General features: G+C 40.1%; 1 protein-coding gene across 3 annotated transcripts in view; it reads left to right on the top strand.

Annotated features, from left to right (window-relative positions):
- Positions 1 to 25,690, top strand: part of WIPF1 (WAS/WASL interacting protein family member 1) — a 189,245-nt gene that overhangs the window by 75,779 nt on the left and 87,776 nt on the right. For all 3 annotated transcript variants that reach the window (XM_053698466.1, XM_053698464.1, XM_053698467.1), the window contains exon 2: positions 11,737 to 11,817. In XM_053698466.1, the coding sequence (XP_053554441.1) occupies positions 11,770 to 11,817 (48 nt within the window). In that variant the 5' untranslated portion in view covers positions 11,737 to 11,769. The remainder of the gene's footprint in view (positions 1 to 11,736; positions 11,818 to 25,690) is intronic.

Raw genomic sequence — 25,690 nt, 5'->3', positions numbered from 1 at the left:
CCTTTAACCGGTGGTGTAACTCCAGATTTTTTGTTTGTATTTGATCCTATCAATTGTACTTTTTTAATTAGGATATTAAGTTTAATGAGGCAAACAAAAAAATTGTGTTGATTTTGGAGGAAACTATTTCATGCCTGGGATTGTGATCACTGGAAAAGCACACTGACAACACCGCCCAACTTCCTGTTAGGGAGTATCAAAGCATTGTTACTGTTGGGCAGTATTAGTAGGTGATACAGCTGCTGCCCCTGATTGACTGACAGGCCCTGTTCTGCTTGGGAGCAGTGTTTGAGTCTCCTGAACATTACTTTACCTATGTTTTAACCTCCTTTGCAGTGATTAACCTCATAGCTAGAGACAGTAATGACATTAATTAGAGCATGCAATTTTACGTAACAATATCCCTTTAACCACCTAATGCACGATTGTTCACATGTGCCCACAGATGCGCCGGAAATAGCAAATGCCTCTGAAAATGTCAGTGATGCTGCGCTAGTAAAACCCTTAACAACAGTGTATGTTGGTCGTTAAGGGGTTAAACGCACTGACTGAGAGCTCAGTAAAAGTAATAATGTTATTGCAGTAAATAAATAAAATACAGTATAACTGTTTAATAAAGTATATTGCAAACTGAAGAAAAAAAAAGATTATCATAGAGAATTGTCAAATAGACTTTTATTTCTTTTAAAGTCGAGAAATGCTGGTGTTCCTTACAACATGGTTGCAGTGATTTCCCACACATCCTTATTATGAGTCTGCAGTTGCTGGGTTGGGAGCAGTTCTCTCTACATATAGTGACATCCCAAACAAAAGAATATATATTTACATATATATATATATATATATATATATATATATATATATATATATATATATATTATATTATATTATATCAGAATCTGGTTGTGTATCATGTTCTGTCTGAATATTTTTTTTTCATTCTTGGTTCCATTTGAAACTGTAATAAAAATTACAAGATATTCGTTATGTACAGTATTTCAATGAAATTGTTCCCAGCTGTTTGAAGGGCTCACATCCCTGGAATTAGGCAACAGACACTTCTTATGTTTTTGCCCAGCTTGCTTTTGTGTGGATAGGCCTGATGTAACCTTAGAAAGAATCTGCAAGAGTAACCTGACGTGAACTGCATTCCAGCTGTGCATTTAACCCTTTATCTGCTAGAAGGGCCATGATGCACTGCACTAGTTTGCAGATAACTTTGTATGTATAGGGGTTAATGTACAATCATAGGTAATTTAAATAGACGTTTAGATATATCAATGGCTTTTTTGATAGATTTTAAAATAAGGCTTTTATTTGTTGTGATCTTTTCTATAAGATACAATTATCCAGTCCCTTCTTTATCCTAAGAAGTAGACTTGCTAAATCATTATAGCCTATAAATCTTCGTGACTCAGCTCTTTAGGATAACATAGAAATAGGAGAGATGTTTCTCACTGAAAACCCTCCGTATGTTTAGAAATTGTAGGCCAATGTCGCTTGATCAAAGAAATATAATAGTAAGAAAACAAATGGACCATTTACTCTTTATTTATCACTCACAAAAAGCTACAAAATTTTTTCCTGTATCAGCTGCTTTTACACTTTCTGGAGCTGACCATATATTATATACGTAGCCCGTGGTTGGTATGCATACACTGTACACTCAAAACAGTGCAAATGCTCTGACATTACTTTTATTTGCATAATATTACAATGTTAACAACATCAAACTGTCCCAACGGGACAATATCTAGGGGCGCTTGGTAGCAAAAAACTATCAATTATTTGAATGGGAGGAGTATAGTGGTACAAAGACATCCAAACATATACAGTGTAATTAAAGGGCCATAATACCCAAATGTTTAAACACTTGAAAGTGATGCAGCATAGCTGTAAAAAGCTGACTAGAAAATATCTCCTGAACATCTCTATGTAAAAAAGAAAGATATTTTACCTCAAAAGTTCCTCAGTAGCCACCTCCCATTGTAAAGGATTTCTAAGCAGCATATTAGTATGTCTGTCCTAGGACAGCTGAAGGGATGAGCCTCGTGCACTCTCATATTATTTCACCAATCAGGTAAAGGAAGTTTACAATGAAATCTCATGAGAGTCAAGTCAAATCTCATGAGATCACAGTAAAAGTTCATGACCTCAGCACTGCTGATGCTGATTGGCTGCTGTTCATTTCTTCAATTATTTTTTTTTACCTGCAGTTGGGAGCAGGTGAGTATAACTTTTTACACAAAACTTACTCTGCTGAGCTGAGGAGATTGTGAGGTAAAATATCTTCCTTTTTTACATAGAGATGCTCATGTGATATTTTCCTGTCAGCTTTTTACAGTTATACTGCATCAGTTTCAAGTGATTTAGCATATGAGTATTATGTCCCTTTAATATAAAAGGAAGTTTTGTGTTTAATCATCATCACTTCATGTATAGTTCCTTGAGTAATATCCAAGTTCTATGAAGTGGTTGTTCTATATAACTATCATTCAGATAGTACAGCACACTTCAGTTGGGCTGCTCTTCTTCTCCCCAAACAAAACCACAGTAAATCTTAGAATACAACAAAGGAAGAAGGCTTTTAATTGCCTATTACTTTTGTTTATATAGGCTTCAAAGAAATGTATTGATACACACAAGGAGGAGCCTTGTTTCTTTTGTTTTATTCTTACATTGCAAAGTTATGATCACTATGCAGAGGCCACATAACCCAGTTTACTTTATGTCCCTTTAGGCACAGTAGTGCAAATCTGCACATTATTATTTATAGATAATAAAACAACAGTGAGACAATTGAGGAATCATTTAAGTTCCTGTATTATCTGTTCCTACCCATTCTACGGACATCCTGAGAATATTCTGTGCATGATGCACAATATTCCTTTGAATAAAGAAAGTTTCTTCTATGTTTGTTTCTCTATCCTCTTATGCCCTTATGCAGTTTGCTACTGAATTGTAGAATTGTCTAAAAAATATTAAACTCTGGAAAGCTTGGTAATCTCTGCATTCCTTTTACTGACTAGAAGCAGCTAAAGACAATGGGGCTCTATTAAAGCATATGATGGGGTAACGCAACTGTGGCTTACTCTAAGTTGTAAATATGTAGCGCTGAAAGAGTTAGACAAATCACTGTAATATTCTGGTATATAACCAAGTTTTTGTACAGTAACTATTGTGCTATGGAGCCAATGTCAGTTGTCACCATGTAACTGAATAGACATATTGTAATCATTTGAATATAGGGGATTTTTAACAGTGACTCAAAAAGCATCACTTATAAAAAAAAATATTAAAGGGGAAGATCAATGTGTTTATTGCGCTGTCTACAAATAAAAGTAGCAGATTTGTTTTTTTAATTGCATTTAAATATTTGCATATTTATTTAGGCTACTTACTAAATTTGCAGCCTCCAGTTCAAACCCCTAATAGATTGTTTATTATTTCTACACTGTGTATTATACAGCTATATTTAAAGGCACAGTCTACTTGAAAAGTTTTATTGGTTAAAAAGATAGATAACCCCTTTATTAACTACTAGGCGATAAGCCTGCGCAAAGGGCAGTCTATGTAAAAAAAAATAAAAAATACAAACCTCAAAGCTAAAATTACACAAAATAAAAAAATGTAAAATTACAGAAAAAAATAAACAAAGGTATTCAAAATTAAAAATGTAAACCTAGACTAATCCCCCAATCACCTTTAATCTTTGCACTATGCATTGAACCGTTGGCAGCATATATTCGGAATTGTCCGGATATATCAGGAGTGGAGATAGGGAAGATAAATCATAAAATAGCTCTATTTGCGGACGACGTGCTGCTTACGATTACAAACCCGTTAGTATCCCTACCCTTCCTCTACCAAGCTTTAGATCTGTTTTCGCAAATATCGGGCTATAAAATCAATGCTGGTAAATGCGAAGCATTGCCTTTATCTATCCCAAAACATACGATTAAATTGATCGAAGCCAATTTTGATTTTCAATGGGCACCAGAAGGGTTGAAGTACCTGGGGATTAAGCTAACTACACACTCCTCGAAATTATATATGGCAAATTACACTCCCTTGTTTAAGGCAATCCGATCTGAGTTAGGGAAATGGAGAAAGATGGGCTTTTCCTGGTATGGTAGAATGTCTGCGGTGAAGATGACAATCTTGCCCAGAATTCTATATTTATTCCGTGTACTCCCTATTAAAATCAATACTTCAGACCTAGACGACCTTCAGAAGGATATATGTAGATTTTTGAGAGATTATAAGAAATCGAGGATATCCCGACATATCTTACAAAGACATAGACAATTGGGAGGAATAGGCGTCCCTAACTTACACGACTATTATACAGCAGCCCGGTTGGCTCAGACTGCGATACTGGGGAGACGACAGACTGATATACTTTGGCCTGCTTTGGAAGCAGAAATGCTGAGGCAAGAGACACCGGATGGTATTCTCTGGAATAAGAATCTGAAAGACTCAGACGCCCTCTACCAAAATAAAATCACGATGCTCACTAGAAAACAGTGGATAGCTGCCAACCGGGAGGGAGGGATAGTTTCTACACACACACAAGCAATGCCACTAAAATATATAGTGAATGAAGACTCCAAATATAGAATTAGGAAATGGGAAAACAAGGGGTTATACAGGGTGGCAGACCTGCAGACCCAAGGCAAAGTACTGACTTATATCCAACTTCAAGAAAAAATAAAACCCACTCATCTGCAGTGGTTTCTGTATCTCCAGACGATGTCAGCCATACGGAATTACTTAGGGACAGCCATGACGCAAAGACAACAGTCCACCTTGGAATGGCTATGTACTTCTCCTAACAGACCCAAAAAAGCAATCTCTAAATTATACATCTCCATACAACAGACCAAGAACCAGACTAAATCCTCAGTAATGATACAATGGGAAAGAGATCTAGGCAAAGAGGTTGAGATAGACGACTGGGTTGAAATGTTTTCTCAGGCTAGTAAAGGACTTATTAGCGCAGATCTTAGAGAGAATATTTTGAAGACATCCTTCAGATGGTATTTGACGCCAATGAAAACCGCTCATATGATTAAGGGGAGTGGTAATCATTGCTATAGAGGATGTCAAGTAGTGGGCTCCTATATCCACATGTGGTGGGAATGTACTAAGGTAAGTGACATATGGCAGAGATTGTCCAACCTATTGAGTAAGGTGCTAAATGAACAGATAACTCTCACCCCAGCCCAAGCACTACTACACGAGAACATAGCTAGATACAATACACACATAAACGTGTTTATTAGGATTCTCTGTACCACAACGAGAATAACCATTGCCAAATACTGGAAGACGGAAGTGCCGTCATGGACGGAGGTCCTATCCAGAATTCAGATGACATTCACATTGTACGAGTCAGCAGCAAGAGAGTTAGATATAGAGCCCTGGTTCCAAAAAGTCTGGTTCTACTGGATAATGGAAAATAATAGAGAATGACACTTTGTAATAGGGAGAGGAGACTCAGATAAGAAGGAGATGAAAAGGTATATTTTATAAAGAGGCAATAAATATGGGAAATGGGTTGAGGATAGAGGATGAAGGCGACCCAGACGGAGGCTCCCCCTGATGAGTTAATAATCTTTAGATGCTGTAAAGATAAAATGTGTAGTGCCTGAACATAACTCTATGAAAAAAACATATATATTGTTGATTTGTTGGTTTAATATGTTTACATTTAAAGTTGTTGATAGTTTATGTTGAAGATGTAAAGGAAAAGACCCCCCAAAAATTACCCGATCCCTCACTAAGAACGCTAGTCTGAATGAGATTGCAAAGGAGAAATAAAAGGGGGAGGACTTACTACTGAAAATATCTCCACACTTCAGCATGATGACCTCTAGTTCAAGACTCTCACCTCAGAGAAAAGAAGAAAAATACGTACATCTCCCAAACTCTTTATGAGAACAAATAAAGAGTGCAATACATGAACTCTAAATAAGGAGAATACCCTAGAATCGGGGATACTTTTGTTAAGTAAATGTTATGTTATGTTACCTGATGTATTTCAATTGGTGAAATGTACATATCTGTTCTAAGAAAGGTGGAAGTGATGTGGAGTTAATTAATAAAAATTATTTCAACTAAAAAAATCCCCCAAAAATAAAAACATCCCCTAATCTAATACTAAACTACCAATAACCCTTAAAGGGGCTTTTGTAGGGCATTGCCCTATGTTAAACAGGTCTTTTACCTAAACAAATTACCAATTACCCCTAACAATAAAAACCCCCACCCACCAAACCCCCCAAGATAAAAAACCTAACACTAGAAAAAAACCTAAATTACCCATTTCCCCTAAAGGTGCATTTGTATGGGCATTGTCCTTAAAAGGACATTCAGCTATTTTACTGCCCTTAAAAGGGCAATCAGCTCTTTAACCGGCCAAAAAAACCTAATCTAAAAAATAAAAAAATGCCTAAGACTAAGCCCCAAATATGTACTCACCGTTCCTGAAGTCCGGCAGAGAAGGTCTTCTTCCAGGCAGTTCCATCATCTTCTATCTTCATCCGGAGCGAAGGTGGCGCGGAGCTGGCTTCCCAGATTGCGTGAAACCTCAACTGCGGTGGTCCTCAGCGCTGTGGAGGCTCCTCTTCATCCAATGTCCGTCATACACTAATGATTGAATGCAAGGTACCGCATTCAATTTGGGGAACCTTGCATTCCTATTGGCTGAAAATTTGAAATTAGCTGTTCAAATCAGCCAATGAAATTTCTGTAGCTCTCATCCTATTGGCTGATTTCAAAATTTCAGCCAATAGGAAGGCAAGGTACCCTAATAAATATGGGGTACTTTGCATTCAATCTTCAGTGTGCGACGGACGATCACATGAAGAGGAGCCTCCACTCCGTAGCCGAGAACGGCCGCCGTTGAGGACCGCCGCTGAGGATCCATGCATCAGGGAAGCCAGCTCCGCACCTCCGCTCCGCGCTGCCTTTGCTCCGGATGAAGATAGAAGATGATGGAGCCATCTGTAAAAATACATTTTCTCCGCCGGACTTCAGTAATGGTGAGTACCTACTTGGGGCTTAGTTTTAGGATTTTCTTTTATTTTTAAGATTAGGGATTTAATGGGCTGGAAAAGAGCTGAATGTCCTTTTAAGAGCAATGCCCATACAAATGCCCCTTTAGGGGCAATGGGTATTTTAGGTTTTTTTAGTGGTAGGTTTTTTATTTTGAGGGGTTAGGTGGGTGGGTCGTTTTTACTGTTAGGGGGACTTAGTATTTTTTAAATGTAAAAGAGCTGTTTAACTTAGGGCAATGTCCTACAAAATGCAAACACCTTGAGCACTATATTTTTAACTTGACATATTACTGCCATATATCACTACAAACGCACTCTGAATCATAGGCCTAGCAACATGGTACAAAATGTATCTGCATTACTGTACAAATTCATTAAAAAACATACAAATCTCCACCACTTTTTGCTAAAATGACATTAAAACTGAAAAAGTTATCTATTTCATGCACACGCAGTAAAGTTAAAAGGCAAATAAAATGAATTTCACAGGCACAGCTATTATGTAAGTATTACATTTGGAAAGGAAGAAAACCAAAATCTTTACAGTTTAATCATATTACATTTATATTTTTTCTCTATATGCTCTAGATAGGTTCAGGAGCATGTGCTTTATACGGCAGCCATGTTTGTAACAATGTTTGTATCAGTGTTATATATGTAGTACATAAACCACATGCACACTCCTGAGATTACTTCAGCATACATTTATGGAAATTAACTATGTTTCAACAAAGTATAGCAAAAGTAAGATGTACAATTAATAATTTGAAGTCAATGGGAAAGCTTTTTTTTTAAATTATTTTATTGCTAAATCATGAAAGTTTTTCACGTCCCTTTAAACTATGTTATTACATTTTCATAAGAAACAACAATTGGATCTCAAACATTATGAAGCTGGAGTTTCTGCTGCATTGAGGTCTATTTCTCAGCCGTGTATTTGTGAGGCATGGACTGGGCTGGGGCATATTGCCTCAATAGGTTACTGCAGCTGTAAAAAGAACTGTCAGTGAAACAGGATGACTGTGGCTTTGTATTTAGCATCAACCTTCCTGTCTAAGCTTTTTTTTTATTTACAGGAAGTTTTAACACACACAGCACAACTGGTATTTACAAGGGCATTCAACACGGGGCAGTAATTTGTATAGAAAAATAGCTAAATTGCTCAAATTCTTACATTAAATTTTCATTTAAAGCGCTATTATTGTGGAAAAATGGCATGCTGTAATTTGTCAGAACATGTCAATTTAGCACAAGTCACCTTCAATTCTGTGTTTAACTCTTGCAAAAGGTTTGAGTGAATCTTCATTTCCATAGAGAGACAAGTCATATTATTTATTTTCTTTAAATGTACAAAACATTTAAGTGTTTACCACAAAGTTTTATTTGTAATCCTCTTCTTTAAAGGGCTATTAAAGTGGTAAAAGTGAAATGCACTAATTCATTAGAGCATGTGATTTTAACACTACTGACCATGCAAATTGGTTAAACACATAGTTAAAATACCACTTAGGAGCTGTAGAGCAGGAGCCATGGTAGTAGCATGACCCAGCAGAGTAAAACACATGATTGGAACAGCCAATAGAATGCCAGCTCAACCCTATTGGCTGATTGCATCAGCCAATAGGATTTTTTCTACCTTAATTCCGATTGGCTGATAGAATTCTATCAACCAATCGGAATCTAAGGAATGCTATCTTGGATGACGTCACTTAAAGGAACCGTCATTCAGTAAGAAGACTCCGGATGAAGAGGATGCTCCGCATCGGATGTCTTGAAAATGGAGCCGCTCCGCGTCAGATGGATGAAGATAGAAGATGCCGTCTGGATGAAGACTTCTGCCTGTCTGGAGGACCACTTCGCACGGCTTGGATGAAGACTTCTCCCGGCTTCGTTGAGGACTTTGGCCCGGTTGGATGAATACTTCTGCCGCTTCCTTGAGGATGGATGTCCGGTCTTCAGAACAGTAAGTCGATCTTCAGGGGGTTAGTGTTAGATTTTTTTAAGGGTGTATTGGGTGGGTTTTATTTTTTAGATTAGGGTTTGGGCCGCAAAAGAGCTAACTGCCCTTTTAAGGGCAATGCCCATCCAAATGCCCTTTTCAGGGCAATGGGGAGCTTAGGTTTTTTAGTTAGTATTTTATTTGGGGGGTTGGTTGTGTGGGTGGTGGGTTTTACTGTTGGGGGAGTTGTTTGTAAAAAAATTTACAGGTAAAAGAGCTGATTACTTTGGGGCAATGCCCACAAAAGGCCCTTTAAAGGGCTATTGATAGTTTAGTTTAGGCTAGGGGTTTTTTTTATTTTGGGGGGGCTTTTTTTATTTTGATAGGGCTATTAGATTAGGTGCGTGTAATTAGTTTAAATATCTTGTAATTTGTTTATTATTTTCTGTAATTTAGTGGGGGGGTTGTACTTTAGCTAATTTAATTTATTTAATTGTTAATTTAGTATATTTATTTAATTATAGTGTAGTGTTAGGTGTTATTGTAACTTAGTTTAGTTTTTATTTTACAGGTATTTTTAGCTAGGTAGTTATTAAATAGTTAATAACTGTTTAATAACTATTGTACCTAGTTAAAATAAATACAAAATTGCCTGTAAAATAAAAATAAACCCTAAGATAGCTACAATGTAACTATTAGTTATATTGTAGCTAGCTTAGGGTTTATTTTATAGGTAAGTATTTAGTTTTAAATAGGAATAATTTAGGTAATAATATTAATTTTTATTTCGATTTATTGTAATTATATTTGTTAGGGGGTGTTAGGGTTAGACTTAGGTTTAGGGGTTAATACATTTAGTATAGTGGCGGCGACGTTGGGGGCGGCAGATTAGGGGTTAATAAATGTAGAAAGGTTGCGGCGACATTGGGGACGGCAGATTAGGGGTTAATAAATATAATGTAGGTGTCAGCGATGTTGGGGGCAGCAGATTAGGGGTTAATACTTATAATGTAGGTGGCAGCGGTGTCCGGAGAGGCAGATTAGGGGTTAATAAGTATAATGTAGGTGTCGGCGATGTCGGGGGCGGCAGATTAGGGGTTAATAAGTGTAAGATCAGGGGTGTTTAGACTCGGGGTTCATGTTAGGGTGTTAGGTCTAAACATAACTTTTATTTCCCCATAGGAATCAATGGGGCTGCGTTACTGAGTTTTACGCTGCTTTTTTGCAGGTGTTAGACTTTTTCTCAGCCGGCTCTCCCTGTTGATTCCTATGGGGAAATCATGCACGAGCACGTATGACCAGCTCACCGCTGACTTAAGAAGCGCTGGTATTGGAGTGCGGTAAGGAGTAAAATTTTGCTCAACGCTCACTTCTTGCCCTTTAACGCCGGGTTTGTAAAAACCTGTAATACCAGCGCTGTAGGTAAGTGAGAGAAAACTGCTCGTTAGCACCGCATAGCCTCTAACGCAAAACTTGTAATCTGGCCGATTGTTTCTCTAAACAAGTACAATTCTAGGGATGAGGGAAGTGGGTATGTGTAAAAATAGGTGACATTTAAAGGGACATTGTATTTAAAACACATCCATTTAATTTAAAAGAGAATGTTCACAATGTATTACAGTCGTTTTGTTAGTTTAGACAATAGAGTCGGAGACATAGAACCATTTACTTCCTGTTTTGTTTTTTTTTTACTTTAAAGGACCACTAAACACAGTAGAATAGCATAATCAATAAATGCATAATAAATAGACAATGCAAAAGCACTTAGTTTGAATTTCATATGAGTAGTAGATTTTTTCTGACAAATTTCAGTTAGTTTTATTTTCCTTCCCACTGCATTAAGTTGACAGCCATCAGCCAATCATAAAATGCATATATGTCTATTCTATGAATCTTGCACACGCTAAGTAGGAGCTGGTGCTTCAGTAAGTGTGCATATAAAATGATTTTGCATATTTAGAAAATGGATGTGAATTGGAAAGTTGTTTAAAATTGTGTGTTCTACCTGAATCATAAAAGTTTAATTTTGACTTTAGTGGTCCATTAAATGAAACACTTTCACTTATTATTTTTCATGGTGGGTCTATATGGGTTTAACAATTAGTGTAAGCTGTGTATTATATATATATATATATATATATATATATATACTGTGTGTATGTATATATATATATATATATATACACAGAGAGAAGTGCACTCACAGGAACGAACAACTGGCCTGTTCTATGGCGATTTACCACCTGGGTGCAGCTTTTTAGCCCAGTAATGCTTTTCACAGAGTAGAAAGCTCCTGTAGTATATCAGTCTGATCCCACCTATTACGGTCAGTCTAGCGACGAAATACCAGGCAATTCCTCTCTTAACAAGGAACACAGCAACCCCAGACGATCGTTTCTGCCTTTATTAGGCCTCGTCAGTGAGGTGTAGCTATATTCCTCTAAGCACACTGAGTCCACGTCTGGTTGCCCCTTTTATATATATATATATATATATATATATATATATATATATATATATAAAAATGAAATTAAATGTAGTGCATTGCTTCCAGTCGCCTTATATAAGTACTTATGTATGCTTCAAGCATGGCATGTGTCTTTAATGGTTTCTCATGTATAGCCCATGCTCTCTCTCTCCTTTGCATCATTCTCTCTCATGTACAGTACTTATTCTGTCTATAATTAATTCATAACATTTCTATAATGTAATTAATAAAGTCTTCAATGTTAACAGGAGCTGGATAAGAAATAGAGGACATTTGGGAAGATGCCAGTGCCTCCTCCACCCCCACCTCCTCCACCAACTTTTGCACAGGTATATGATCTAAGTTTAGATATTTTATGTTTTATATTAATGTTCTTATTATTTGTAGCCTTTATTTGTAAAGTGCCTCTATATTCTGTAGTGTTACAGACATACAAAGCACTTATGCACAGTGATACAAACTTAAATAGACTTAAATAAGTGTAAGGGTCCTACCAGGGCCGCCATCAGGGGGTGACAGGGGTGACTCCTGTAAGGGGCCCAATGAGCCAGGGGGGCCCCATGAGGCAAGAACTAAAAAAAAAAATTTTTTTTTTTTTTTTTTAAATTTTGGCAGCCACCAGTGGGTACTAGAGCAGAGTGCTAATTGAGCATGGGAAATGTTATTACAAGGAGTAAAGTATTAGCATTTGAGAGGATTTCTTAGTGTGCACTAAACCACTATGCTCAGTGTGAGACAGACTTGACACTTTGTACAGTGTGTGCCTGAGTCAGACGGCAGATCACTTTCATTTGAAGAGGAGGTAGGACTTACTTAGCAAATGTTTTTTATTTCTTTGTGAAATTTTGGATTGTAACTTCAGTGTGGTAGTAGTTGTATGGTGGGGCTAGGGGTCCATAAAAACACATTTTTTTAGCAGCAGTGTATTTATGATTATTTGACAATGCTGTAGAAATTCTATATTTAAAACCATGCAGAAATGTTTCCTCCTCAATACACAAATGGTAGATGCCCTTTTGGCAGATATGCATTTTATATATATATATATATATATATATATATATATATATATATATATATATATATATATATATATATATATATATATATATATATATATATATATTACATTCCAGTTTACTGCCCCTTTATGCAAGGACTTTCCAGATGCAAGGAGGCATTTTATCTAAGATTTTTACATCTGCATAAAATGTTATACTCTCAGACTAAGATTGCTCAATGTTTGAAATGAGACAGGTTATCTTAAAACTGTTCAGTTTACACTACAGCTGACTTAGTTTTGAAATACATACCAACAAGCCTAAATCCTGCATTTAACCAAATCTAATGGTATGGCACCAAGACCATATAGAATACAGCATTTTCAAAATCCATAAGTACAGCTGACAGATGGGAAAATTTGTACACTTTATTTGAAGTAGTGCTCTTGGTTGGGGAAAATGGGGAAAAAAAAAAAACATATGTCAATCTTTTAAAGGTACTTTTCTTCATCTAGCCATCTACCCAGCTCATTAATGAACAATTTTGAATTCACAGAATTATTTTTGTTTGAACATTTACAAATATGATTCTTTAAAAAGTGATCTCTTAATTTCTGCATTTTTTTTTATCATGCATGTCACACACTGTTGATTTAGGGGATGCAAGGTGCATAAATGTTTCCTCCTGTGAGTGTTTCTCTGGGTGTATGTGTTTATGTCTTTGTGCTTCGGTTTGTTTCTCTATGTGTATGTATTTTTTATCTGTGGGTCTCTCTGTGAGGGTGGGTGTGTATGTTTTTGTGCATTTTCTGTGGATGTCTATGAGGGTGTGTGCATATGTCTTTGAGCTTTTTCTATGGGTGTTTCTGTGTGGGTGTTTGTGTGTATGTATGTATGTCTGTGTTTTCTGTGGGTGTCTCTGTGAGGGTGTGTGTATGTCTTTGTGTGTTTTCTGTGAATGTCTCTGTGAGGGTGTGTGTATGTATGTCTTTCTGTGTTTTTGATGTGGTTGTCTCTCTATGTGTGTGTGTATGTCTTTGCGTGTTTTCTGTGGGTGTCTCTGTGTGTGTATGTGTGTATATGTCTTTGTGTGTTTTCTGAGGCTGTCTCTGTCGGTGTTTCCTTGGGTGTATGTGCAAGTTTGAGTTTGTGTGTGTGTGTGTCCATTGTCTGTTCCTTTTTAGGACATTTTGACCTTACTACTAATTATTCACATCTTTCTACAGACTTTGAGACTAACAAGACCTTTCCGGAAGTAACCACTCCACCATTTAACCTTTAAATTATTGTTTAGGCAGTTCAGGGCCCTTCCTTTCAGCCACTGCATGCTGTTGTCATAATTTAGTTGTCATCTTCCTTTACAAAAAGATAATCAGAACTCCATATTTTGTTTTCTAAATCTCCTTTTTTTTTTTTACAAAACTGTAGTTTACCTCATTACTTGTCAGGTCAATGTAAACAAGTGCTAAGTGTCTGTTTGGGTTTCTGTGTCTGAGTGTGTTTCTTTGTGTGTCTGCTAGAGTGTCTATATGTGAATCCTTATGTGTGAGTGTGTTTGTGTGTTTCAGTGTATGAGTGTGTCTGTGTGTGTGTGTATGTTACTACCTTTACAACATTTCCAAGTTTAAATAGACAATTAAGAATAAAGTGCAAATACGTTTTAGTCACTTGGTCAAAAATTGCACATGTCAAAGGAGGGGGGGGGGGGGCCCTGATCAATGGTTCAGTCAGGGGCCCCAAAATTTCTAGTGGCGGCCCTGGGTCCTACACATTTTGTTGCATAAACAAATTAATTAGATTAAAGGTACATAAAACAAAACTGAAATGTACATTAATTAATATTAGTTTTGAATAGAAGCATTTTTTTGCAGTACACGTGTATTAACAAAATGCTACCAGTAAAACTATCACTGTTTCATTGAGCATATGTATATATGCCTCATGTATCTACATACAAACATCACTCCTGCTTAGAGCTCATATAGTGTGTGTATGCCTGGCTCTGGGTTTGTATGCAGGTGCACAGGGCATATAAGCATACTAGCAGTTACTGGTTCCTACCAGTCTTTTGTAAAAAGAATGTGCTACAGACTTCAGACAACCTAATGTTGTTCATTGCCTAATCCTATTATATAAAAGGCCAGGTGTGTTTGTCCGAAGCTGTCATGCACAGTAGAGACAGCACGAGGACAAACACGCCTGGCCTTATCTGACAATCCATGGCATGCTGTTTCCTGCGAAAGTGGGCGTCGCCAGCGAGACCGTGGACGTGACCGGGTGGACCGTGGGCGTGGTCGGGTGGGACCGGACGTGACAGGGTGTGATCGGGCGCGGTTGGCGTGACAGAGAGGGGAGAGAAATAGAAAGAGAGGGGGAGAGACAAAAAGAGATAGGAAAGATCTAAAGAGAGGGGGAAGAGCAGAAGAAGGGGGAAAGTGCAGAAGAGAGGGGAGAGAGACAGAGCAAAAGAGAGGGGAGAGAGAGAGAGCAAAAGAGAGGGGGGAGAGAGAGCAAAAGAGAGGGGAGAGAGACAGAGCAAAAGAGAGGGGGAGAGAGAGAGCAAAAGAGAGGGGAGAGAGACAGAGCAAAAGAGAGGGGGAGAGAGAGAGCAAAAGAGATGGGGGAGAGAGAGAGCAAAAGAGAGGGGGGAGAGAGAGAGCAAAAGAGAGGGGGGAGAGTGAGAGCAAAAGAGAGGGGGGAGAGAGAGAGCAAAAGAGAGGGGGGAGAGAGAGAGCGGGAGAGAGGGGGGAGAGAGAGAGCAAAAGAGAGGGATGGAGAGAGAGCAAAAGAGAGGGATGGAGAGAGAGCAAAAGAGAGGGGGGAGAAAGAGAGCAAAAGAGAGGGGGAGAGAGAGAGTGAGCAAAAGAGGGGGGAGAGAGAGAGTGAGCAAAAGAGGGGGGAGAGAGAGAGCAAAAGAGAGGGAGGAGAGAGAGAGCAAAAGAGAGGGATGGAGAGAAAGAGCAAAAGAGAGGGATGGAGAGAGAGAGCAAAAAATGTAGAGAGAGACAGAGCAAAAGAGAGGGGGAGAGAGAGCACTAAAGAAAGCGGGGGAGAGAGAGCGCAAAAGAGAGGGGGAGAGAGCACAAAAGAGAGGGGGGGAGAGAGAGCGCAAAAGAGAGGGGGAGGGAGAGCACGCACAAGAGAGGGGGAGAGAGAGCGCAAAAGAGAGGGGGAGAGAGAGAGCGCAAAAGAGAGGGGGAGGGAGAGCACGCACAAGAGAGGGGGAGAGAGAGCGCAAAAGAGAGGGGGAGAGAGCGCAAAAGAGAGGGGGAGAGAGAGCGCAAAAGAGAGAGAGAACGCAAAAGAGAGGAAGAGAGCGATCATAAAAGAGAGGGGAAGAGAGAGCGCAAAAGAGAGGAGGAGAGAGAGCAAAAGAGAGGGGGGAGAGAAAGCAAAAGAGGGGGGGGAGCAAAAGAGAGGGGGGAGAGAGAGAGCAAAAGAGAGGTGGAGCGAGAGAGAGAGCGCATAAGAGAGGGGGAGAGAGTGCACAAGAGAGGGGGAGATAGAGCAAAAGAGAGGGGGGAGAGAGAGAGCAAAAGAGGTGGAGCGAGAGAGAGCGCAAAAGAGAGGGGGAGAGAGCGCAAAAGAGAGGGGGAGAGAGCACAAAAGAGAGGGGGAGAGAGAGAGCAAGGGGTGGGACTGCTGTACTGCAAAAAAAAGCCTGTGTGAACAGGCTTTAGGACTAGTATTACAATAAAGCAGTATCATTTAGCATTGATGTTTCATTTTGTGCAATTTCATATATAGACTATTCATATGCTATAATTATACATGGGCATATTGCTCACAACCTCTAGTGCAAAAAGAAAAGATAATCAATCTACCAAGCTGTTTTGTTTTTAGCTAGAATGTGTGGCATATAAAACATAAATTGCTAATATACTAAATAAAATATTGTTACTTAAGGGATACTGAACCCAATTTTTTTTCTTTCATGATTCAGATAGAGCATGCAATTTTAAGCAACTTTCTAATTTACTATTATCATTTTTTCTTCATTCTCTTTCTATCTTTATTTGAAAAAGAAGGCATCTACGCTTCTTTTTTGGTTCAGACTCTGGATAGCACTTTTTATTGGTAGATGAATTTATCCACCAATCAGCAAGAACAACCCAGGTTGTTCACCAAAAATGGGCCGGCATCTAAACTTACATTCTTGCATTTCAAATAAAGATACCAAGAGAATGAAGACAACTTGATAATAGCAGTAAATTAGAAAGTTGCTTAAAATCGCATGCTCTATCTGAATCACGAAAGAAAATATTTGGGTTCAGTGTCCCTTTACTGCACATGCATTGTTTGATTTTTTTAAAACTGGAAGTACAACAATCCAAAATCATGTAGAGAAAAAAAAAAATCTCTTTTATATCAGTCTGATGTTTGAAATAGGCAAAACCTGACCAAAACTTCTATCTCTATGGCAGGTTTCATAGCAATAATATCAAAAACAGCACTTTTTCAGCTAAAATGTCTCAGCACAGATTAGAATTAACTCTTTATTACAGTCCAGAGTTCAAAGCATTCTTAAAAGAGAGATTTTTGATTCAACAAAAACTAATGATTGCACTATTGTGTAAAATAATATATTAAAAAGAAAGCACTTTCATAATAGTGTATTTTGTATCTATGTGAAAAATAATATAAATGGTGTTACTCTGTTGTATGAATCATTAGTTAGCTTTCTCTCAGTAGCCAGTTCCAAACTTACTAATGATGTGAAATAGGCATGGTTAGCTAGGTTTGATATATTAAAGGGACAGTCTACTCCAGAATTGTTATTGTTTAAAAAGATAGATAATCCCTTTTTTCTTCTTAAATGGAAAGAGTCCACAGCTGTATTCATTACTTTTGGGAAATAAGAACCTGGCCACCAGGAGGAGGCAAAGACACCCCAGCCAAAGGCTTAAATACTCCTCCCACTTCCCTCATCCCCCAGTTATTTTTTGCCTTTCATCCCAGGAGGTTGGCAGAGAAGTGTCAGAAGTTTTTTTTTCTTCTGTAAGGTACGACGAGTCCACGGATTCATCCTTTACTTGTGGGATAATATCCTCCTGCTAACAGGAAGTTGCAAAGAGCACCACAGCAGAGCTGTCTATATAGCTTCTCCCTTAGCTCCACCCCCCAGTCATTCTCTTTGCCTACTCTAAGTACTAGGAAGGGTAAAGTGAAAGAGGTGATAAAATATTAGTTTTCAATTTCTTCAAGCAAGAGTTTTTTGTTTTAAATGGTACCGGTGTGTATTATTTACTCTCAGGCAGCAGATGGATGAAGACTTCTGCCTGGAGGATGATGATCTTAGCATTTGTAACTAAGATCCAGTGCTGTTCCCACAGAGGCTGAGGGGTACAAGAAACTTCAGTGTGAGGAACGTTTTCATGCTATATAGCAGTGAGGTATGTTCAGTCATTTTTTCTGGAGAGACTGTGTATTTCAGAAAGGCTGACAGTATCCCCATGAGGGTAAGGGTAAGCAGTAATCCTAAAGAGCTATAGAAAGGCATTACTAAGCTTGCATAAGGGGCTAATTAAAAAATGGTTGACACTGAGTTTTGAATGTTTGTGGGCAAACGTTTTCTGAACTGGGAGTGCTGTTAACTTTTTGTCGACAAAAACGTTTTTTGGGCAAAAAACTGTAGAGACATCTAGTGAGATGGGCAGGGCCTATTTTCGCACCTCAGATGAGCAGTTGTTTTCACTCAGCAAGCAGCAAGCTCCAACTCCTGAGGGCCCTTGTGGATGTTTTGGGCCAAATTGAAGCTTTAACCCCATATTTACAATCCCTGAGGGCAGGTAGGCTCCACAGCAGGGCTGTGGCAAGGTGCTGGGGTGTTTTTTTTTACGGATTTAGGCCTTAATTCAATCCGGTTTGCACAATAAAGGGTTAAATGTTAAATTTTCTCGTGGGGCAAACTTAACTACACATATTGAGTCTGCTATCAAAAATTTGAAAAATTTGGTGCATTTTTAAGCAGTTTTGCAGAATGTGTATGCCTTTTTTCTCTTAAAGACACAGTACCGTTTTTTAAGATTGTTGTTTTGTTCACTAAATAAAGTGTTTTCATGCTTGTTTGTAGTCATTACTAGCCTGTTCAACATGTCTGACATTGAGGAAAGTCATTGTTCAATATGTTTAGAAGTCATTGTGAAACCCCCTGAAAGGTCAATAAATTGCAAAGAACATATTTTAGCTACTAAAAGTATGTTGCAGGATGATTCTCAGTCAGAATGGAATCAGGTTATGCCATCTAATTCTCAATGCCAAGTGTCACAACCATTAACGCCCGCACAAGCGACGCCAAGTACTTCTAGTGCGTATAATTCTTTCACCCTGCAAGATATGGCCGCAGTTATGAATACTACCCTCACAGAGGTTTTATCTAAGCTGCCTGGGTTGCAGGGGAAGCATAGTAGGTCTGGTGTGAGAACAAATGCTGAGCCCTCTGACGCTTTATTAGCCATATCCGATGTACCCTCACAATGTTCTGAGTTGGGGGTGAGGGATTTGCTGTCTGAGGGAGAGATTTCTGATTCAGCAAAGATGTTCCCTCAGACAGACTCAGATATGACGGCTTTTAAATTTAAACTAGAACACCTCTGCTTATTGCTCAGGGAGGTTTTAGCGACTCTGGATGATTGTGACCCTATTGTAGTTCCAGAGAAAATGTGTAAAATGGACAGATTTCTAGAGGTTCCTGCTTACATTGATGTTTTACCGGTCCCTAAGAGGATTTCGGACATTGTTACTAAGGAGTGGGATAGACCAGGTATTCCGTTCGCTCCCCCTCCTACTTTTAAGAAAATGTTTCCCATATCAGACACCATGCGGGACTCGTGGCAGACGGTCCCTAAGGTGGAGGGAGCTATTTCTACCCTGGCTAAGCGTACAACTATACCTATTGAGGACAGTTGTGCTTTCAAAGATACTATGGATAAAAAATTAGAGGGTCTCCTAAAGAAAATATTTGTTCATCAGGGTTTTCTTCTCCAACCTATAGCGTGCATTGTTCCAGTAACTACTGCAGCTGCTTTTTGGTTCGAGGCTCTGGAGGAGGCTCTTCAGGTTGAGACCCCATTAGATGATATTCTGGATATAATTAGGGCTCTCAAGCTAGCTAATTCTTTCATTACAGATGCCGCTTTTCAACTGGCTAAATTAGCGGCAAATAATTCAGGTTTTGCTATTTTAGCGCGTAGAGCGTTATGGCTTAAGTCCTGGTCTGCTGATGTGTCATCAAAATCTAAGCTTTTAGCCATCCCTTTCAAGGGTAAGACCCTATTTGGGTCTGAACTGAAAGAGATAATTTCAGACATCACTGGAGGGAAAGGCCATGCCCTTCCTCAGGATAAGACAAATAAGATGAGGACCAAACAAAAACAAAAATCGTTCCTTTCGAAACTTCAAAGGTGGTCCCTCTACCTCTTCCCCTGCTGCAAAGCAAGAGGGGAATTTTGCTCAATCCCAGTCAGTCTGGAGACCTAACCAGACTTGGAACAAAGGTAAACAGGCCAAGAAGCCCGCTGCTGCCACCAAGACAGCATGAAGTGGTAGCCCCCGATCCGGGACCGGATCTAGTAGACTTTCTCTCTTTGCTCAGGCTTGGGCAAGAGACTTTCAGGACTCCTGGGCTTTAGAAATCGTGACCCAGGGGTATCTTCTAGATTTCAAAGATTCTCCTCCAAGGAGGAGATTCCATCTTTCTCAATTTTCTGTAAACCAGACAAAAAGAGAGGCGTTCTTACGCTGTGTAGAAGACCTATATACCATGGGAGTGATCTGCCCAGTTCCGAAAACAGAACAGGGGCAGGGGTTCTACTCCAATCTGTTTGTGGTTCCCAAAAAAGAGGGAACCTTCAGACCAATTTTAGATCTCAAGATCCTAAACAAATTCCTCAAGATGGAGACCATTCGGACTATTTTACCAATGATCCAGGAGGGTCAATATATGACCACCGTGGACTTAAAGGATGCATATCTACACATCCCTATCCACAAAGATCATCACCAGTTCCTCAGGTTCGCCTTTCTGGACAAGCATTACCAGTTTGTGGCTCTTCCCTTCGGGTTGTCCACAGCTCCCAGAATCTTTACAAAGGTGCTAGGGTCCCTTCTGGCGGTTCTAAGGCCGTGGGGCATAGCAGTGGCGCCTTATCTGGACGCTATCTTAATTCAGGCGTCGACTTACCAACTAGTCAAATCTCGTGTTGGCTTTTCTAAGATCTCACGGGTAGAACGTGAACGTAAAAAAGAGTTCACTTATCCCTCTCACAAGAGTTCCATTCCTGGGAACTCTGATAGATTCGGTGGACATGAAAATTTTTCTGACGGAGGTGAGGAAATCAAAGATTTTAACTACCTGCCGATCTCTTCATTCCATTCCTCGGCCGCCAGTGGCTCAGTGTATGGAGGTAATCGGACTAATGGTAGCGGCAATGGACATAGTTCCATTTGCTCGCTTGCATCTCAGACCACTGCAACTATGCATGCTCAAACAGTGGAATGGGGATTATGCAGATTTATCTCCTCAGATAAATCTGGATCAAGAGACCAGAGACTCTCTTCTTTGGTGGTTGTCACAGGATCATCTGTCCCAGGGAATGTGTTTCCGCAGGCCAGCATGGGTCATAGTGATGACGGACGCCAGCCTATAGTGCTGGGGTGCAGTCTGGAATTCCCTGAAAGCACAGGGTTTGTGGACTCAGGAGGAGACTCTCCTCCCGATAAATATTCTAGAACTGAGAGCGATATTCAACGTGCTTCAGGCGTTGCCTCAGCTGGCTTCGGCCGGATTCATAAGATTCCAGTCGGACAATATCACGACTGTAGCATATATCAATCATCAGGGGGAACAAAGAGTTCTCTAGCGATGATAGAGGTTACCAAAATAATTCAATGGGCAGAGACTCACTCTTGCCATCTATCAGCAATCTATATCCCCGGAGTGGAGAACTGGGAAGCAAATTTTCTAAGTCGTCAGACTTTTCATCCAGGGGAGTGGGAACTCCATCCGGAGGTGTTTGCACAATTGATTCAGCAATGGAGCACACCAGAATTGGATCTGATGGCGTCTCGTCAGAACACCAAAACTTCCTTGTTACGGGTCCAGGTCAAGGGATCCTCAGGCAGTACTGATAGATGCTCTAGCAGTACCCTGGTCGTTCAACCTGGCTTATCAACCTGGCTTATGTGTTTCCACCATTTCCTCTCCTTCCTCGTTTGATTGCCAGAATCAGAACAGGAGAGAGCTTTGGTGATTTTGATAGCACCTGCGTGGCCACGCAGGACTTGGTATGCAGACCTGGTGGACATGTCATCTCTTCCACCATGGACTCTGCCACTGAGACAGGACCTTCTGATTCAAGTTCCTGCATCCAAATCTAGTTTCTCTGCGGCTGACTGCTTGGAGATTGAACGCTTGATTTTATCCAAGCGGGGTTTCTCTGAGTCGGTCATAGATACCTTGATTCATGCTCGAAAGCCTGTCACTAGGAAAATTTATCATAAGATATGGCGTAAATATCTTTATTGGTACAAATCCAAAGGCTACTCATGGAGTAAGATCAGGATTCCTAGGATTTTGTCCTTTCTCCAAGAAGGATTGGAGAAGGGGCTATCGGCTAGTTCCTTAAAGGGACAGATATCTGCTTTATCAATTCTACTGCACAAGCGTCTGGCAGATGTTCCAGACGTTCAGTTATTCTGTCAGGCTTTAGTTAGAATCAAGCCTGTGTTTAAACCTGTTGCTCCGCCATGGAGTTTGAATTTAGTTCTTAAAGTTCTTCAAGGGGTTCCGTTTGAACCTCTGCATTCCATAGATATTAAGCTTCTATCTTGGAAAGTTCTGTTTTTAGTTGCTATCTCTTCGGCTCGAAGAGTTTCTGAATTATCTGCGTTGCAATGCGACTCGCCTTATCTTGTTTTCCATGCTAATAAGGTGGTTTTGCGTACCAAACCTGGATTCCTTCCTAAGGTTGTTACTAATAGGAATATCAATCAGGAAGTTGTTGCTCCTTCTCTGTGTCCTAATCCTTCATCTAAGAAGGAGCGTCTGTTGCACAACTTGGACGTGGTTCGTGCTTTGAAGTTTTACTTGCAAGCAACCAAGGATTTCCTTCAAACATCTTCTTTGTTTGTTGTCTATTCTGGAAAACGTAGAGGTCAAAAAGCTACGGCAACCTCTCTTTCTTTTTGGCTGAAAAGCATCATCCGTTTGGCATACAAGACTGCTGGATAGCAGCCTCCTGAAAGAATTACAGCTCACTCTACTAGAGCGGTGGCTCCCACATGGGCTTTTAAAAATGATGCTTCTGTTGAACAGATTTGTAAGGCTGCGACTTGGTCTTCGCTTCATGCCTTTTCCAAATGTTACAAATTTGATACTTTTGCTTCTTCAGAGGCTATTTTTGGGAGAAAAGTTCTTCAAGCAGTGGTGCCTTCTGTTTAACCATCTGTCTTGTCCCTCCCGTTCATCCGTGTCCTGTAGCTTTGGTATTGTATCCCATAAGTAAAGGATGAATCCGTGGACTCGTCGTACCTTATAGAAGAAAAGTAAATTTATGCTTACCTGATAAATTAATTTCTTCTATGGTACGATGAGTCCACGGCCCGCCCTGTCATTTTAAGACAGATTATATTTTTTTTTTTATTTTTATTTTTTTTTTATTTTTTTTTTTCAAAAGAGCTTTATTTATCTTATCATGTTTACAAGTGAAAATATGCACACAATAAGAAAAGGAAACAAAACAGAAACAAGATTAGCAATTTGAGGACTCATAACGTCCTCTAGACGGTCTATAGACACACATTTTGAAATGAATAGTAAATTGTTCAAAAGAATTCCGCTGATGCAGAGGTTGGTTAAGATACATTATAGGGTTTTGTAACGCGGATGGGGGAGACCAAGGGGACTCCCGCCCAGGAGAGAAAAAGGGGGGGGGGTAGAAGTATAGAAGTGAGAAGAGGAGAGGAGAAGAAGAGGGTTTGAGGAATATATCGTCAGTCAAGAGTGGGTACGTCATCAGGAAGACATCTGAATCCGGTCAGGTCTATCTCTGGCTCAGGCCTCTCGTTCCGGCCAGGAGGGCTAAGAGGGAGAGAGAACATTAGGTCTCCAAGTTGTGTCATAAATGTCTTTCCAGTCGGCCCATATAAGCTCAAATAGGTCAGAGATGCCTAGATTATAAAATATGCTTTTTTCCATGGTGTATAAGTAGGCCATATAGGAGCAAACTCTCGACCAGCTGGGTGGGGACTCCGATTTCCAGTCAGAGGCTATCAGGTGCTTGATGGACATAAAGAGGTAAATACTTATGCAAGCATGGTGTTTGGGGATGGAATGAGTGCCTATGTATAGGAGGGCAACTGCGGGAGAGCTACGTAGGGAGATTCCTAATTTGGGAAGGGCTCTAAAACATTTTATCCATAAGGGGCGTATTTTGGGACATTCCCACCAGATGTGTAAAGAGTCCCCTCTCTGGCCACAACCTCTCCAGCAATACGGGGATGCGCCAGGAAATATTTTAGCTAGCCTGGTGGGCACATAGTACCAGTGAGCCACCAACTTATAATAAGTTTCAAATAGGGTGATGCAATGTATAGTTTTTTTGGTTCGTTCAAGCGCTTGTTCCCAGTCAGTTGCTGTGGGTGATCTGTCTAGTAGGGATCCCCACTTTACGAGGTGGGGAGCCAGGTCTGAATTTAGTTCAGAGTTCAACAGGGTGTAGTGCCTGGAGAGGGGTTTGTGGAGCCTCTCTCCTTGATTCCAAGTGGTCTCCCACAAGGTCAGTGGACGATTTGACTGAGGCTTAAAGCCCCAGGAGGTCAAGAAGCTTTTAACTCTGAAATACTCAAATTTCAGAATATGGGGCAAGGCTCCATCTACTCCCAACTGTGAATCAGATTTAAATCCACATTCCGATGGCGGGAGCAGAGATCCGAAACCATCTGTATTCCTATTTGGGACCATTTAAATGGATGGGCATCCTGTAGTCCTACCAATAGGCCGGGCAAGGAGGTAATGGGAGAGGGGTGGGGAGCAACCTGTCTAGAGTGGCGGATTTTATCCCAAAATTGCAGGCATTCCCGGATGATGGGGTTTACTAGGGATAGATCCCTACGACAATGTGCAGGCGTCCAAATCAGGTCACGCAGAGTTAGGTTGTAGGGTAATGAGGCCTGCTCAATAGACTTCCATTTAGAGGAAGACTGTATAACTCCCCATTGAGAGACATGGGTGAGCATGGCTCCCTCATAATATTTTACTATCGAGGGAGAGCCCAAACCTCCTTGTGACTGAGGCAACTGTAAGACTCTCTGCGCCACCCTTGGGGGCTTACCCTGCCATATATGTTTAGTAAACTCACTCTGAAACTGTAGTAGAATATGCCTGGGGACTCTGATTGGTAGACAACGGAATAAGTATGTGAGGTAGGAAGGACATCTTTAAGGCTGCGATCCGTCCAAGCCAAGAGACTTGGGAGAGGTTCCACCTCCCACTGAGGGAGCGAAGCTCTGTCAGCAAGGGGAGGTAGTTGTCCCTGATAACCCGGGGGAAGTCGTTGGACAGTCTGACTCCCAGATGGGTCACTGAAGATTCCGACCATTTGTACGGATATTTAAGTTTTAAAGGGGCTATAGACGAGTTCTGGAAGCCTTGGGTGTAAATCTCAGTTTTAGAGATATTTAGTTTATAATGAGAGTGGGCACCAAATTCCCTGACTAACAGTAAAAGTCTAGGGAGGGTGGTCGTAAGATCTGATGAGAAAAGGGTAATGTCGTCAGCAAATAAGGCTATATTATGTTTGGTGCCACACAGGGTGATCCCACTCATATGTGGGTCAAGTCTGATTTGTTCTGCCAACGGCTCGATGGCCAATGCGAAATGTAGGGGTGATAAGGGACAGCCCTGTCTGGTCCCGTTGGAGATTTGAAAAGGGGGAGTTTGGAAACCAAGACCCTTTACCGAGGCGGAGGGAGTAGAATATAAGGCTTTGATTGCGCCCAAGAGGGAACTTGGGAATTTAAAGGTGTCAAGTACTTCCCACAGGAATCGCCATCTCACCCGATCAAAGGCCTTTTCTGCATCTAATGATATAATCGCCATGGGTTTGTTAAGGCTGGACGACAGAGTCATAATATTCAAGAGTCTTCTAGTATTATCCGGACCCTCTCTTTTGGGGATAAATCCTACCTGGTCTGGGTTGAT

The sequence above is a fragment of the Bombina bombina genome, chromosome 1, assembly GCF_027579735.1.
Source record: "Bombina bombina isolate aBomBom1 chromosome 1, aBomBom1.pri, whole genome shotgun sequence".
Lineage (NCBI taxonomy): Eukaryota > Metazoa > Chordata > Amphibia > Anura > Bombinatoridae > Bombina > Bombina bombina.
This window is presented reverse-complemented; position numbering and strand designations above follow the sequence as displayed.